The sequence below is a fragment of the Peromyscus californicus genome, unplaced genomic scaffold (genome assembly GCF_007827085.1).
Source record: "Peromyscus californicus insignis strain IS unplaced genomic scaffold, ASM782708v3 Scaffold_4__1_contigs__length_199733344, whole genome shotgun sequence".
Classification (NCBI taxonomy): Eukaryota; Metazoa; Chordata; class Mammalia; order Rodentia; family Cricetidae; genus Peromyscus; species Peromyscus californicus.
Window position 1 is genome coordinate 52,482,621 of NW_026294562.1, and position 11,092 is coordinate 52,493,712.

Here is an 11,092-nt window from a genome sequence, read left to right on the forward strand (position 1 = left end):
GACAACGCTTATTGGCCCGAAGAATCGTGAATATTCATTAAGCAGCCACAAAGGCAGGCTTGTTTCTTGACAGCACAGCCCCTTCTTTGCCAAGCGGTGGCAGGTGACCTGTGCCTTCACTTCACCATACAACTGCACCCTCAATCTTTTATTTCACCATGAGAATAGCAGAGGGTGGGTGTTTCCAATCCTTTGCCTTATGGAGCTCAGGGACTCCCACATCCTCAGGTCAGTTCCTTTCTCTACAGCCGGATCCTTCTGCAGAACAAGTGTTTTCAGCGCTCTTGGTCCCCGTCCCCTCTACTCCCTTTCACCTGGACTCAATGAGGCAACGGCAGATGGCTACTATCCCAAGTCCAAGTTTCTTCCGCAGTTGTAGCCTGAATGAAGTATATTCACGAGGCCCACTTCAAGGTAGTACAACGAAGAAAAGACTACCAGTGGTAAGAGATAAACTCATTTATTCAAGGTAGTGGGATGGGAAGTGCTGCAGATCCCCAGTCAGGCACAGGAATCAGTCTTGTAGGTTCAGGAAACAGGAAAGAATATGTGAGCTGAGCACAAGGACCGCAATGAAATGGAAAGGCTATCAGGTGGACTCGGCAGCTTGTCCTGTGATTATCAGAGCAGTAGACCTTAGGCAGAAAACCAGTCTGTGGCCTTGACTGAGTCATGGGGCCCTTCTGTCACTAAAGTGTTTAAGAATTGGTTGAACTTACCAGCTGTCCCCCTATTGGACCCTGCTCAGGTATCTGATCCTTAATGCCAAACCAAAAAAGCAGACCAAACAAACAACAGTATACTGCACACTCAACAGTGGAGGCAGGTGCTAACACTGGGTGTACAAATCCTGAGGCAGCAGTCTGTATATATACACCACTGAACCTGAACTGTAAAGTCCTGCAGTACCACACCCATAACCACTACAGTAGAATGCATCTTTTTGTTTTCAAGACAGGGCTTCTCTGTGTAGCTCTAGCTATCCTGGAAGTTCCTCTGTAGACCAGATTGGCCTTGAACTTAAAGAGATCTGCCTGCCTCTGCCTCCCAAATGCTGGAATTAAAGGCATGTGTTAACACCACCCAGCTAGTGAGATGCATCTGACCCTGGCTGCTAGTGTTCCTTAGAATGCCTAGAATGAAAGTGAAGGAAGGGCTGAGGATAGGTGTAGCTCAATAGTAGAGCCCTTGAGTAGCATGCACCAGGCCCTGGGATCAATTCCTCAGCACCAAAAGGGAGGGGGAGTAAAAGTGGTAACAGGAAAACATTCTCAGTCTTCTGTGGAGACTCAGAGCCATTACAGAACTCTGAATGAATCTACACCAAGATGCTGCTTATACTCCAGCCCCAACAGAAGCTCGAGTCCCACAAGGAGAGCTGGCACAGACCTCCTCACAGTCCGGCTGCATGTCTCATAAAGCTGTTCCTAGAACAAGTGCCATCTGTATCCTTCTTTGTCCTTTGTCCTCTATTTTCCCTCTCAAAGACACCCCAACACACACACACACACACACACACACACACACACACACACACACACACACACACACACACACCAGTGGCAGAGAACAGCTGAGCCTGAGGAGCTGAAGAAAACAGCTTTTTATTCATCACTATAAGAACCAATTACAGAATCCGAGGTTAAAAAAACAGACAAAAGATCTTTATTTCTGAGAATTGGCATATAAAAGGCAGAGGGGGAAAGGGAGGGAAGAAAGAGTGAGCATGGGCTGGGGTTGATGCCAGCTTAGGGCCCTCAAACTCTAATTAGGAAAGTCCGGACACCGGACAGTAAGAGAAACCCCCAATTAGAAAATAAAGACAAAAAGACAGACGTGGCAGTGTACTCCCCCTCCCCCTGCCAGGTACCACCACCTGATAGTTGTTTACTCCCCCCTCCTCCACCCCTTTTACAAAGGGAGGTAAAATTTTTAAAAAATTAAAAAACCCTCCTCCCCCCCAGCTGTCCAAACCAAGTGTGGGTCCCAGCCCCCAAATAGGGTAGGTACCCACATAGGCAAGTTCCTGTAGGCTGTCCTCCACCACAGGCATGGAGAAGCCCAAAGAAGGGGTTAGTGGCAGTCACACGGAGGGTGTCCAACCCCTCCGAGGACACACACACCAGCTTTAACCCTCCCTCACTCCTTGAGGTTTGCATGCCCTGAGCACCCACCCCTCTGCCTCTCATCCCACCTCCCTCCCCTAAGATGCTCAATCCTCCAGAACAATGGGCTCATTGGTGCTGGCAGGATGTGCGGGTGCTGGCAGAGGGACGGGGGGCCGAACGCCCAGCAGTGTCGGCTTCACCTTCAAGGGCAGGTTGGGCCTTCGGGCAGCTCGGCGCATTTCCAGGTGAGTTAGAGCCTTCCTTAAAGCCCTGGTCAAAAAGAGCAAGACAGAGACAGGGAGGTAAGACTCCACAATGAACTCTACAGTTCTGGCACCCACAATCTTTTCTGCTCCTATCTTTCTCAGATATACCCCTACTTCCAATGCCCCCCACCTGGACTGTCAGTCTCAGTCCCGCCCATGGTGGACCCCCTCCCTACCTGGTATCTTTTGTGGCCACAAACACCACCGGATTGGGAGCATCAGCGGGGTTCAGTTTCTGACGCTTAGCTGCTGGCTGTGAGCCTGAGCGAATCCCTGAGGCCAGAGGCCTTCCATTGGCAGAGAAGGGGACCCCTGCCCCTGCCATCTGGAAAAGGACAGACAGGGCAACATAATGAAAGCGCTGCCTCCCTCAGAAACAAAAGCCCACCCATTCAGCTTTTCCAACCCATTGTCAACTCACAGTCTCATAGGAACGTTTCACCATAATGCCCCCCAGGCCTCGGTTCTGTGTCAGCTGGTTTCTGTTGATTGGTGTCTTGGTGCCCCGAGGTGTTTTTGGTTTCAGAGGTGCCTGGGCCACTACCAGTGGGGGCAGGGGAGATGAAACAGAAAACATTCATACCTTCTCTTGCCTATGTAGCTTCCTTACCATTCTTTCTTCCCTCTCTACCCTGGCCCAGCAGTTTACCTTGGTCACCTGAAGAGTAGTAATGGAGGAGAAGGCCTATCAAGCTACCTACCCATATTTCAAAAATGACACTGAGTATGTTTTTAGATCACAAAATACTTATGAAAAGGCATTACTGTGCCAGAAATGGAGCTCAATGGTAAGCCACTTGCCCAGAATACATGAGGTTCTGGGTTTTGATCTAGCACCACCAAGACCAAAAAAAAAAAAAAAAAATACACACACGTACTCATGGTTTGTTCTCAGTGGGAAGGAAAACTCAGGGGAAGAAAAGGCTGCTCTTGGATAGTCCAACGGCTGGCAGCCTGACAGCACCCCTACTGCTTCTCCACCTTCTACCCACCCTGAATCGAGTGGTTCCCATTCCATACCCAGATCTTTGACGATAGTTGCCAAGGGCAGCCGCACCAGAGGGTGAATTTTCAGTGGCGTCTTGGCAGCCTTAGGAAGTCGAATAGAACCTGGAGAAAGAAGAAAGCTTCTGGGCATTCTGCAGTTTTGTTCTTGCTTTTTGAAATGGTCTTGCTATGTAGCCCTGACTGGCCTAGAACTTGCCATCATCCTCTTAACTCTGCCTCCCCAGTGCTTGGGTTACAGGCATGCATCACAATACCTAGCCTACTTGAAACAGAGACCTACTATGTAATCCAGGCTGGAGCTCATTACATAGACCAGTCTGATAGGAACTAGGTAGTTCTATCCTGTCTCAGTCTCCCAGTCTTATAGTCTAGGCATGCACTAGCAGACATAGCAGATCAAAATTTCTAAGGCACTTTTCACTATTCTAGGGTCAAGAGTTAAATCTTTTTTTTTTTTTTGGTTTTTTTTTCGAGACAGGGTTTCTCTGTGTAGCTTTGCGCCTTTCCTGGTACTCGCTTTGGAGACCAGGCTGGCCTCGAACTCACAGAAATCCGCCTGCCTCTGCCTCCCGAGTGCTGGGATTAAAGGCGTGCGCCACCACCGCCCGGCCAAGAGTTAAATCTTATCTACCAAACACCCTCTGTGGCCTACTATCCCTACGTCATTAAACAACAGAATCTGACCAGAGCAACTCTGAACTCATTAGCCATGTGGTTAGTACTACCACTCCAGTCCGTACACTCAGCCTTGATGGCATTGGCATTGATAGGTGCATAGGGTCTTCGGGCAGCCCTCCTTGGCTGTAACAGGTCTCTGCACATCCGTCTGGCAAGACGAGTCAGCTTTGTGGTCTGGAGCAAGAAAGTTTGCCTGTTCTTAGCCAGCAACTTGGCCCGGTTAGCGCTGGTTGTATAGGGGGAGAGACTCTGGGCTTCGGGTCTGGATAAATGACCTCTTGAGTGTGGCTCCTGGAGGGACAACATAGGACAAAGAGAAATGGCAAGTCAACACTGCAGTTCTTGCCTCCATTTCCCGCAGAGAGCAAACTGTTTCTGCCTGATCTCTTTACTGACACTCCACCCAACCTTCCTGGCTTCCCAACCCTTAGCAAGTGCCCTGTCCATTTGCCTGTCTCCATGTAAGGAGTCAGGTTTTCTGACCTTTGCCTAACTAAAGCTCACATCTGCATGCCCACCACTCTCTCTGTCCCCTACCTGTACTTGCAGTGGTTCTTTTCTATTTGTTTGTTGAGACAGCTCACCTGGAGCTTACTATACATACTAGGCTGGCCTCAAACTCAGAGACCCACCTGCCTCAGCCACCACACCCAGCTCCCATCCAGTGAGTCTTACTGTGGTGCCCCGAGCAGCCCCTTCAAGCTGGGTTGGGGTCTTCAGTCCCCCATACTTCTTCCAGTAAATCCAGCAGGAAGCACAAAGGCGGCACTGCATGTTAGGTGGGCCCCAGGCATACCACTGGGCAGACTGTGTGGCTAGAGGAACACAGAGGGAGGGTCAATGTGTGGGCAGGAAACATGCGCCTGAGCCCCTCAAATCCCTAGGCCAGGGAAACAGGCCACCCAAACCCAGCATCCCTGCCCTCCTTGAAACTCACTGTGGCAGCTCTCACAAGTCAGGCCTTTCTGGAATCCGGCCCCATTCATGCCAGGTTTTGAACCCACGGAAATGATCTGGTTAGGGTTTGGCTTAGTACTAACGAAGGAAACAAGAGGACACAGAAGCTAGTCAAGGAAATAACTCACTTCTATCGGTCTCTCTTCTCTCTTTCTACTCCCCCCCCTCACTCTCTCTGGAATGCTGGGGATTGAACCTTGTGCATACTAAGCCCATGCTTATCACTGAGCTACAGCTTCTACAATTTGCTTCGGCCTTCTGCTCACCCCAATCACTAAGGAAGACATAAACTGGGAGAGGAAGGTACACACCCTCCCCTCCCTGGCACACTTACTAGGTGGGGATGTAGACCTGTTTCAGTTTGCTGTCTGCTTCAGCAGCTTTCAATCTTTTCTGTTAAAAGGAAAAAACAGAAATTCAGACCATCTCAGTACAGATGAAATCAAACAAACCAAAAGGCAGAGAGGTAAGCAGGTGGCCTCTGGTCCAGTCTCCCAGCCCTAATCCATACCTGCTGAATATACCGATCTGTGGTTTTCCACATGTAATAAAACTGGACTATGCTTGCAAGTGATTTCCAGGGTAGCTAAGAAGAACCACAAACAAAGGATGAGATGGCACCTGGCCCTAGGTCCCGACTCCCTCTTCTCACTCTCTTTTTCTAGTTCTATTCACTTACAAAGTCCTGGCGGATATCATTGAAATCTTTCCCGTACTTCTCTAGAGCCTCTTCAAATAGCATGGCTTCAGAAGCAGACCACTCCTCCATCTCATCTCGACAGAGCACTGGGCCCCCCTGTGGCACCAGGGTTGACATGGCCTTGGCCAAGTCATAGCCATTCCTTTGTAATGTGTCCATGGCATGGAACTACCAAAAACAAGAGAACGAAGCTGATGACTTGCTGATCTTTAAGTACCCCTACTCTCTCCATGACTCCCTCCTCTCCTGCCCCGATGCGCCCAACTACCCAGCAACTTGTGCTTACCAGGGTTATATCTCGGGACGCAGCAGCTGCACTCATGTGCAAGCTCGGCTGCCGAATGGAGCTGCTGCAGTCTAGGGCTCTTGCAAAGGTTCCCACAGCTCTGCGGAGAGATTGAGAAGTCAAGAAGGGAAGTAAAAAGTTCAAACAGGCTCAGGAACTAAGGAGAAAAAAGAAAAAGCACCCAGGCCTAAAACAAAGCCCACATTTGAAAATGGATGGGACGCAGAACTGGGTTCATTCCTCCCCAGCCCATCTTCCTGACCCACCCACCCTCACCGGGCCACCACGAGAAACTGATCAATCTGCCGGTCTGTGAGAGGGTTGTCTGGGTCCCAGACTTTCATCTCCATCTTCTGTTGGTTTCGATTATCCGATTCACCTGAGGAACCAAGCAATAGCGTCACAGGGAGGGAGAGGGAGGGAAACAACTTAGTCACTCACAATAACTCTTCCTCTTCTTCTCCGCTTGGGTTCCTTTTTCTTTTTGGTTGTTGTTTTCCCAAGAAAGGGTTTCTCTGTGTAGCCTTAGCTGTCCTGGAACTCGTTTTGTGGACCAGGCTGGCCTCAGACTCACGGAGCTCCATCAGCTTCTATCAGCCACATCAGGCCTCAGAATTCCCCTCCCAGCTGTGCCCACTTGTCTCTTTCCGGTTCCTAAGTCCCATTCTGTCGGGGTCACAGCAGAAAACCTAGCAGATTTTGCAGATCCCCCAGGTCATGCAAAGATTCACAGGAAGTTATGTTCAAGCACTTCCATTCTGTGGCTTACCCTCTGCCAAGCGATCTGGAATCTCAGCTTGGAATTTGCAACCAACTCTGATCTCCCCTTGATCGGCTAGAAGTGTCTTCTGCACAGGATCAAACACCAGTGAGTAAAAAAAGCAGTCCTAAAAATGAGGAGAGAGAAAGTTAGTGGGCAGAATCCACATGGGCAGTGAGATACATCCAGACTCCCCAGCTGGGAGGTCTATCAACCCTTTACCTCTTTGCTTGTCCTAAGTTTAGGGGGCAACATCCCCTCCCCGTCCCTCTTCTCACAATACCTCCTTACCTCTTTTTCCAGGTACTGGTTCAAGATATCTGTCTCATTCAACAGAGTTACACTGCACTTCCCCCTAAGACAGGCCAGAAAGTACTGAATGAGCAACACATACCCTCTTATCTACCACCTCTAATACACCACCCCCTTCTCTCCATCTTCTAAATAAGGGCACAGAGGCCACAGGGACCCTGATCCTCCTATACCTTATGTGGGTGGCTGGTAACGATTCAAACTGCCGAGAAAGAAAAAGCTCTCGGTGCTTCAACTGATGTCTCTGCTGCTCCGAGACCCCTGGTTGCTTTGATTCTTCCTCAAATTCCCCTAGAATATTAAGGAGGAAGAAATAAACTCAGGAGCTCATTTGGAAAGGGTACTTTGGGATGGCTGAAGTCCAGGTAAAGGACATCCTCCTACCTCAGCTATTATATCTCACCTTCCTCGGGCATCTCACCCTTACCTACCAGCTTTCCCTTTTGGCCTTATGCCTGGTGTGGATGCTCATTCCTCTCTTTAATTCCATCAAGGGGAGAACTGTATAAGGATGCCACAGAAATGCACCCCAAATCTAGCTGCCAATACTGACACTACTCATAAAGTACAAATATAGTCATAATACAGTATGTCACATTCTTGTTCAACCAGCCTGAGGTCCTAGAATCCAGTTAAGATGTAAGAACAGCACCCAGGGTTTATTTACCAGCTCTTCGTATTCTAGGACTCTTTGCTGTGTCTGAAACATTACATGCAACCTAACTCTCCTTCTCTTTCCACTTGGTTAATAATAGTTTGTGGGGCTTTCAAGAAAAGTACCTTGCAAACCAGTGCCAAGACCTTCCTCCTCAAGAGGCAGCGGCTTGCACTGAAAACTTGGTGGACACAGTTAAGCCTGGCTAAATGCCAAACAAAGTGGGAGGGGATAGAAAACTTCAGCACTTGTTCATTGGTGCATTGTTCCCCTGAAGAACTGGGTGTAAGATAGCAAGTGGGGGGGGGTCTCTATCTAGTGGGCTCCACCTCTCCTTAGTGTGCTCTAGGAAACCCAGGGCTAGGGCAAGGAGGACCACACTCCCCACCCCTTTTGATTGGACAAAGCCAAGGTCAGCCCCTGCCAGATGGAACTGGAAACCCTAAAGGGCCAGGAAACTTGGTAGGCCCAGCTCATTAACCCTTTCATGACTGTGGCCTGAAAAAATAAATTTAGGGAAAAAGGGAAAAGTAGTTAAATCTAAATGAAAAGAAAATCAGAAAATGAAAAGCATAAAGAGAACGCAGACAGAGCAAAAGTACGGCAGATGCTAAATGGAACAGAGAGGGAAACAGAAAAGTTCAAGAGAACGTTCCTGCCTTCTAGCTTCCTATCGTCTCCATCAATGTTCTGGCGTCACCTCTAGACTACAACATAAGCCTCTCCCACTATTATGCAGGCATCTCAAAACATTATCTTCCTCTTCACCTTGACCATCATTCACTAACCACTATCCCAAAGTACCCAAAATGTCCCCATGTGCCTCAATTCGCTAAAGCTCTTTTCATTCCCTATCTAAATATCTCTCCTCTAACACACATAAGCCACATTCTGGCTTTCCTTATCATGGTCTCCCCACCCTGCTTCCAGCCCCAACTTGTAACAACAGGCCTCCCTCTGCAGACCAGGCACTTCCCACCCCCAAACTCACGCCCTGCCTTGGGCATGTTACCAGGGGAAACACCTGCAGGAACATGTCTAGTCCTCAGATCCCGGGGAGGGGGAGAGGGGTAAGAAATGAAGACACTCACTAGCATTACTGTCAGCCAGGCTGTTGAGGCTACTAGAAATATCCCTTCGCCGGAAAAGACAGACAACCTTTGCTTCCACATTTCCATTTGCAGTCTAAAGGAGAAAGAAAAAGGGCAATGAAAAATGGCCATTTGAAAGTGGAAGTGCACTAACAACAGGCACTATCTCTGTAAGGACCTAAGTCGAAGAGACCAAAAACTTAGCAATGAAGATTTATATTCAAAGATAATTCCAGGACCAATGAGAAAAACGGTCTCCACGAGTTTAAGGTCAGCCTGGTCTTCATAGCAAGTTCCAGGCAGCCAAGGCTACATAATAGAGAGATTCTGTATATTTAAAAGAAAAAAATTACAAAGAGACAGAATTCCTTTGACCCCAAATGTGAAAATAATATAAAGCCACTAAGCTCTCAGCACCCTTCCTCCATACATCCAATGAATGAATATTCACCTGGATAGGCTCTAAACCTAGGTAAGATTCTCCCTGCCACTTGTTAAAAGACTCCAAACTCAAGAGACCGCCTTAGTGGGAGGAGCTTCTGCTCCACTCACCTTGTTTAGCTCCTCAATCCGTCTAACCAGGTAAGGATTGCTGGAGGAGTTCTCAAAATAGACGTAATCTGTAGAAGGGGGTGGGGAAGAAACGCGATCAGAGAAGAAAACCAGAGCACCCGGAAGAGAAAGTAGATCTGTGTGGGCCAAAAACAAACAAAATGCTAGGTAGAGATAACGTGGAGATGTGGAAAAGGAAAGACTTAAGAAAATAAGTATTATGCCGGGCGGTGGCGCACGCCTTTAATCCCAGCACTCGGGAGGCAGAGCCAGGAGAATCTGCGAGTTCAAGGACAACCTGGTCTACAGAGCGAGATCCAGGGCAGGCACCAAAACTACACAGAGAAACCCTATCTCCAGAAAAAAAAAAAGATTAGCTGGGCAGTGGTGGTCAACAGCACTCAGGAGGCAGAGGCAGGCGGATCTCTTCGAGTTCGAGGACAGCCTGATCTACAGAGTGAATTCCAGGACAGCCAGGCTAGACAGAGAAACCCTCTCTCAGGGGAAAAAAAGGAAAATAACTATCAACCGTCCCAAAAATCCAAGAGAGAGAGAGAGAGAGAGAGAGAGAGAGAGAGAGAGAGAGAGAGAGAGATGAGAACAGGATTTCCCTGGAGTCCATCCACACAGCTCTGCACTGGAGTTGCACCCCTGTGTCAGAGAATTGAGTAAATTGTTCACTCCACTTCAGGTCCCACCTTCGTGAACGCACAAGCCGCCAAAGAAAAGAAAACCCCTGCGCGACGGCTCCCCAGCAGCTGGTCCCGCCGACACTCGGGCCCCTTCCAAGCCAAGCCCACTTCCCGCCCGGGGATCCAGTCGCAGGTCTCAGCACTGTTCCGGCTGTAAGCAAGCTTCTGTGGGAGACTCGACTCCCGGTAGCGTCGCCGCCGCGGAACCATAGGTCTCGGTTCCGGTTCCGGTCGGCGCTGCGGCCCGTACGACCCCAGATGTGGCTCCCCCGCGCCTGCGGACACCGAGTCTCCCTGATCCCGGCCCCAACTTCTTCCGCCCGGAGTACTCACCTCCCACCCGGTACATGTTAGCCGCCATGGCCGTTCCCGCCGCCGCCTCCGGCCGCACAAAGAGGTCCGGGAGGCTCGCGGGGGCAAAGCTTGGCTCCAGACGATGCCCCCAGCGCGGAGCTGACGCTTCGCGGAAGTGTCGATGGGGCCCGCGCAGCCGGCACCTCTGCTCGCTCAGCCGTCGCGGTTCATCACTGTTCGCACGACGACGACTCTGCTATAGCCTCACGCCCGGGACACCCAGGCCGGCGCCGGTCTGCTCGACTTCTTCCGGAACGAGCTCGGTTCCTTCCTGACCTTAGTCAGATTCCGGCTCCTAGCGTGCTCACCGAGTCCCAGCAGACGTCGTGTGGTGCCAGCCGCTGGGAAGGTTTGCCCTGCCCGCGTCCGGGTTCGCCTCCTTCCGGAACACCTTCGGCCGATACGGAGAACAAGGCCCAGCGCTCGGCTCAGGTCGGAGAGCAAGACCCCGCAGATCGGCCACTTCCGGAAGGAACTCGGCTCCTTTCGCTCAGCCGCGGCCCCGCGCTCGGTTATTTCCGTTGCAGCTCGACCCCGCCCCCGAGGGCGGTAGGGAGCCGGATTTAACTCTTTGCACTATGGGCCCCTGCAGCTCCGACAGTGGCCTTGAAAGGCGCGCGCGCGCTCTCGCGCTTCTTGGGGTTATTTGCAAGCCGTTTTGCCTATTATTTGC

At 50.3% G+C, this 11,092-nt stretch overlaps 1 protein-coding gene and 1 long non-coding RNA gene across 2 annotated transcripts; one reads left to right on the forward strand and one right to left on the reverse strand.

The window, feature by feature from the left end:
* The first annotated feature begins 5 nt into the window (after positions 1–5).
* Positions 6–1,437, forward strand: LOC128095049 (uncharacterized). Its single transcript, XR_008213138.1, has 2 exons — positions 6–443; positions 1,347–1,437. It is a non-coding gene; the product is annotated as an uncharacterized LOC128095049 (long non-coding RNA).
* A 151-nt stretch (positions 1,438–1,588) lies between these two features.
* On the reverse strand, positions 1,589–11,049 carry Mta2 (metastasis associated 1 family member 2). The gene is made up of 18 exons (XM_052713710.1): positions 10,399–11,049; positions 9,374–9,441; positions 8,822–8,915; positions 7,249–7,366; positions 7,055–7,118; positions 6,773–6,890; positions 6,280–6,382; positions 6,004–6,103; positions 5,697–5,885; positions 5,529–5,603; positions 5,352–5,410; positions 4,998–5,095; positions 4,736–4,875; positions 4,123–4,351; positions 3,395–3,484; positions 2,796–2,914; positions 2,551–2,699; positions 1,589–2,378 (listed from the first exon to the last, which is right to left on the reverse strand). Exons 1-18 carry the CDS (start codon positions 10,424–10,426, stop codon positions 2,213–2,215), a joined length of 2,007 nt encoding a protein of 668 aa, XP_052569670.1. The 5' UTR covers positions 10,427–11,049; the 3' UTR covers positions 1,589–2,212.
* Between the last annotated feature and the right edge of the window lie 43 nt (positions 11,050–11,092).

What these genes read in the sequence shown, in the direction of transcription:
- Mta2 (XM_052713710.1), bottom strand. Translation starts at nt 10,426, where the DNA reads ATGGCGGCTAACATGTACCGGGTGGGAG. An exon ending in TTACCAGCCACCCACATAAG is followed by an intron (nt 7,119 to 7,248) that starts GTATAGGAGGAT and finishes GGCCTGTCTTAG; the next exon opens with GGGGAAGTGCAGTGTAACTC. An exon ending in GACTTGTGAGAGCTGCCACA is followed by an intron (nt 4,876 to 4,997) that starts GTGAGTTTCAAG and finishes GTGTTCCTCTAG; the next exon opens with CCACACAGTCTGCCCAGTGG.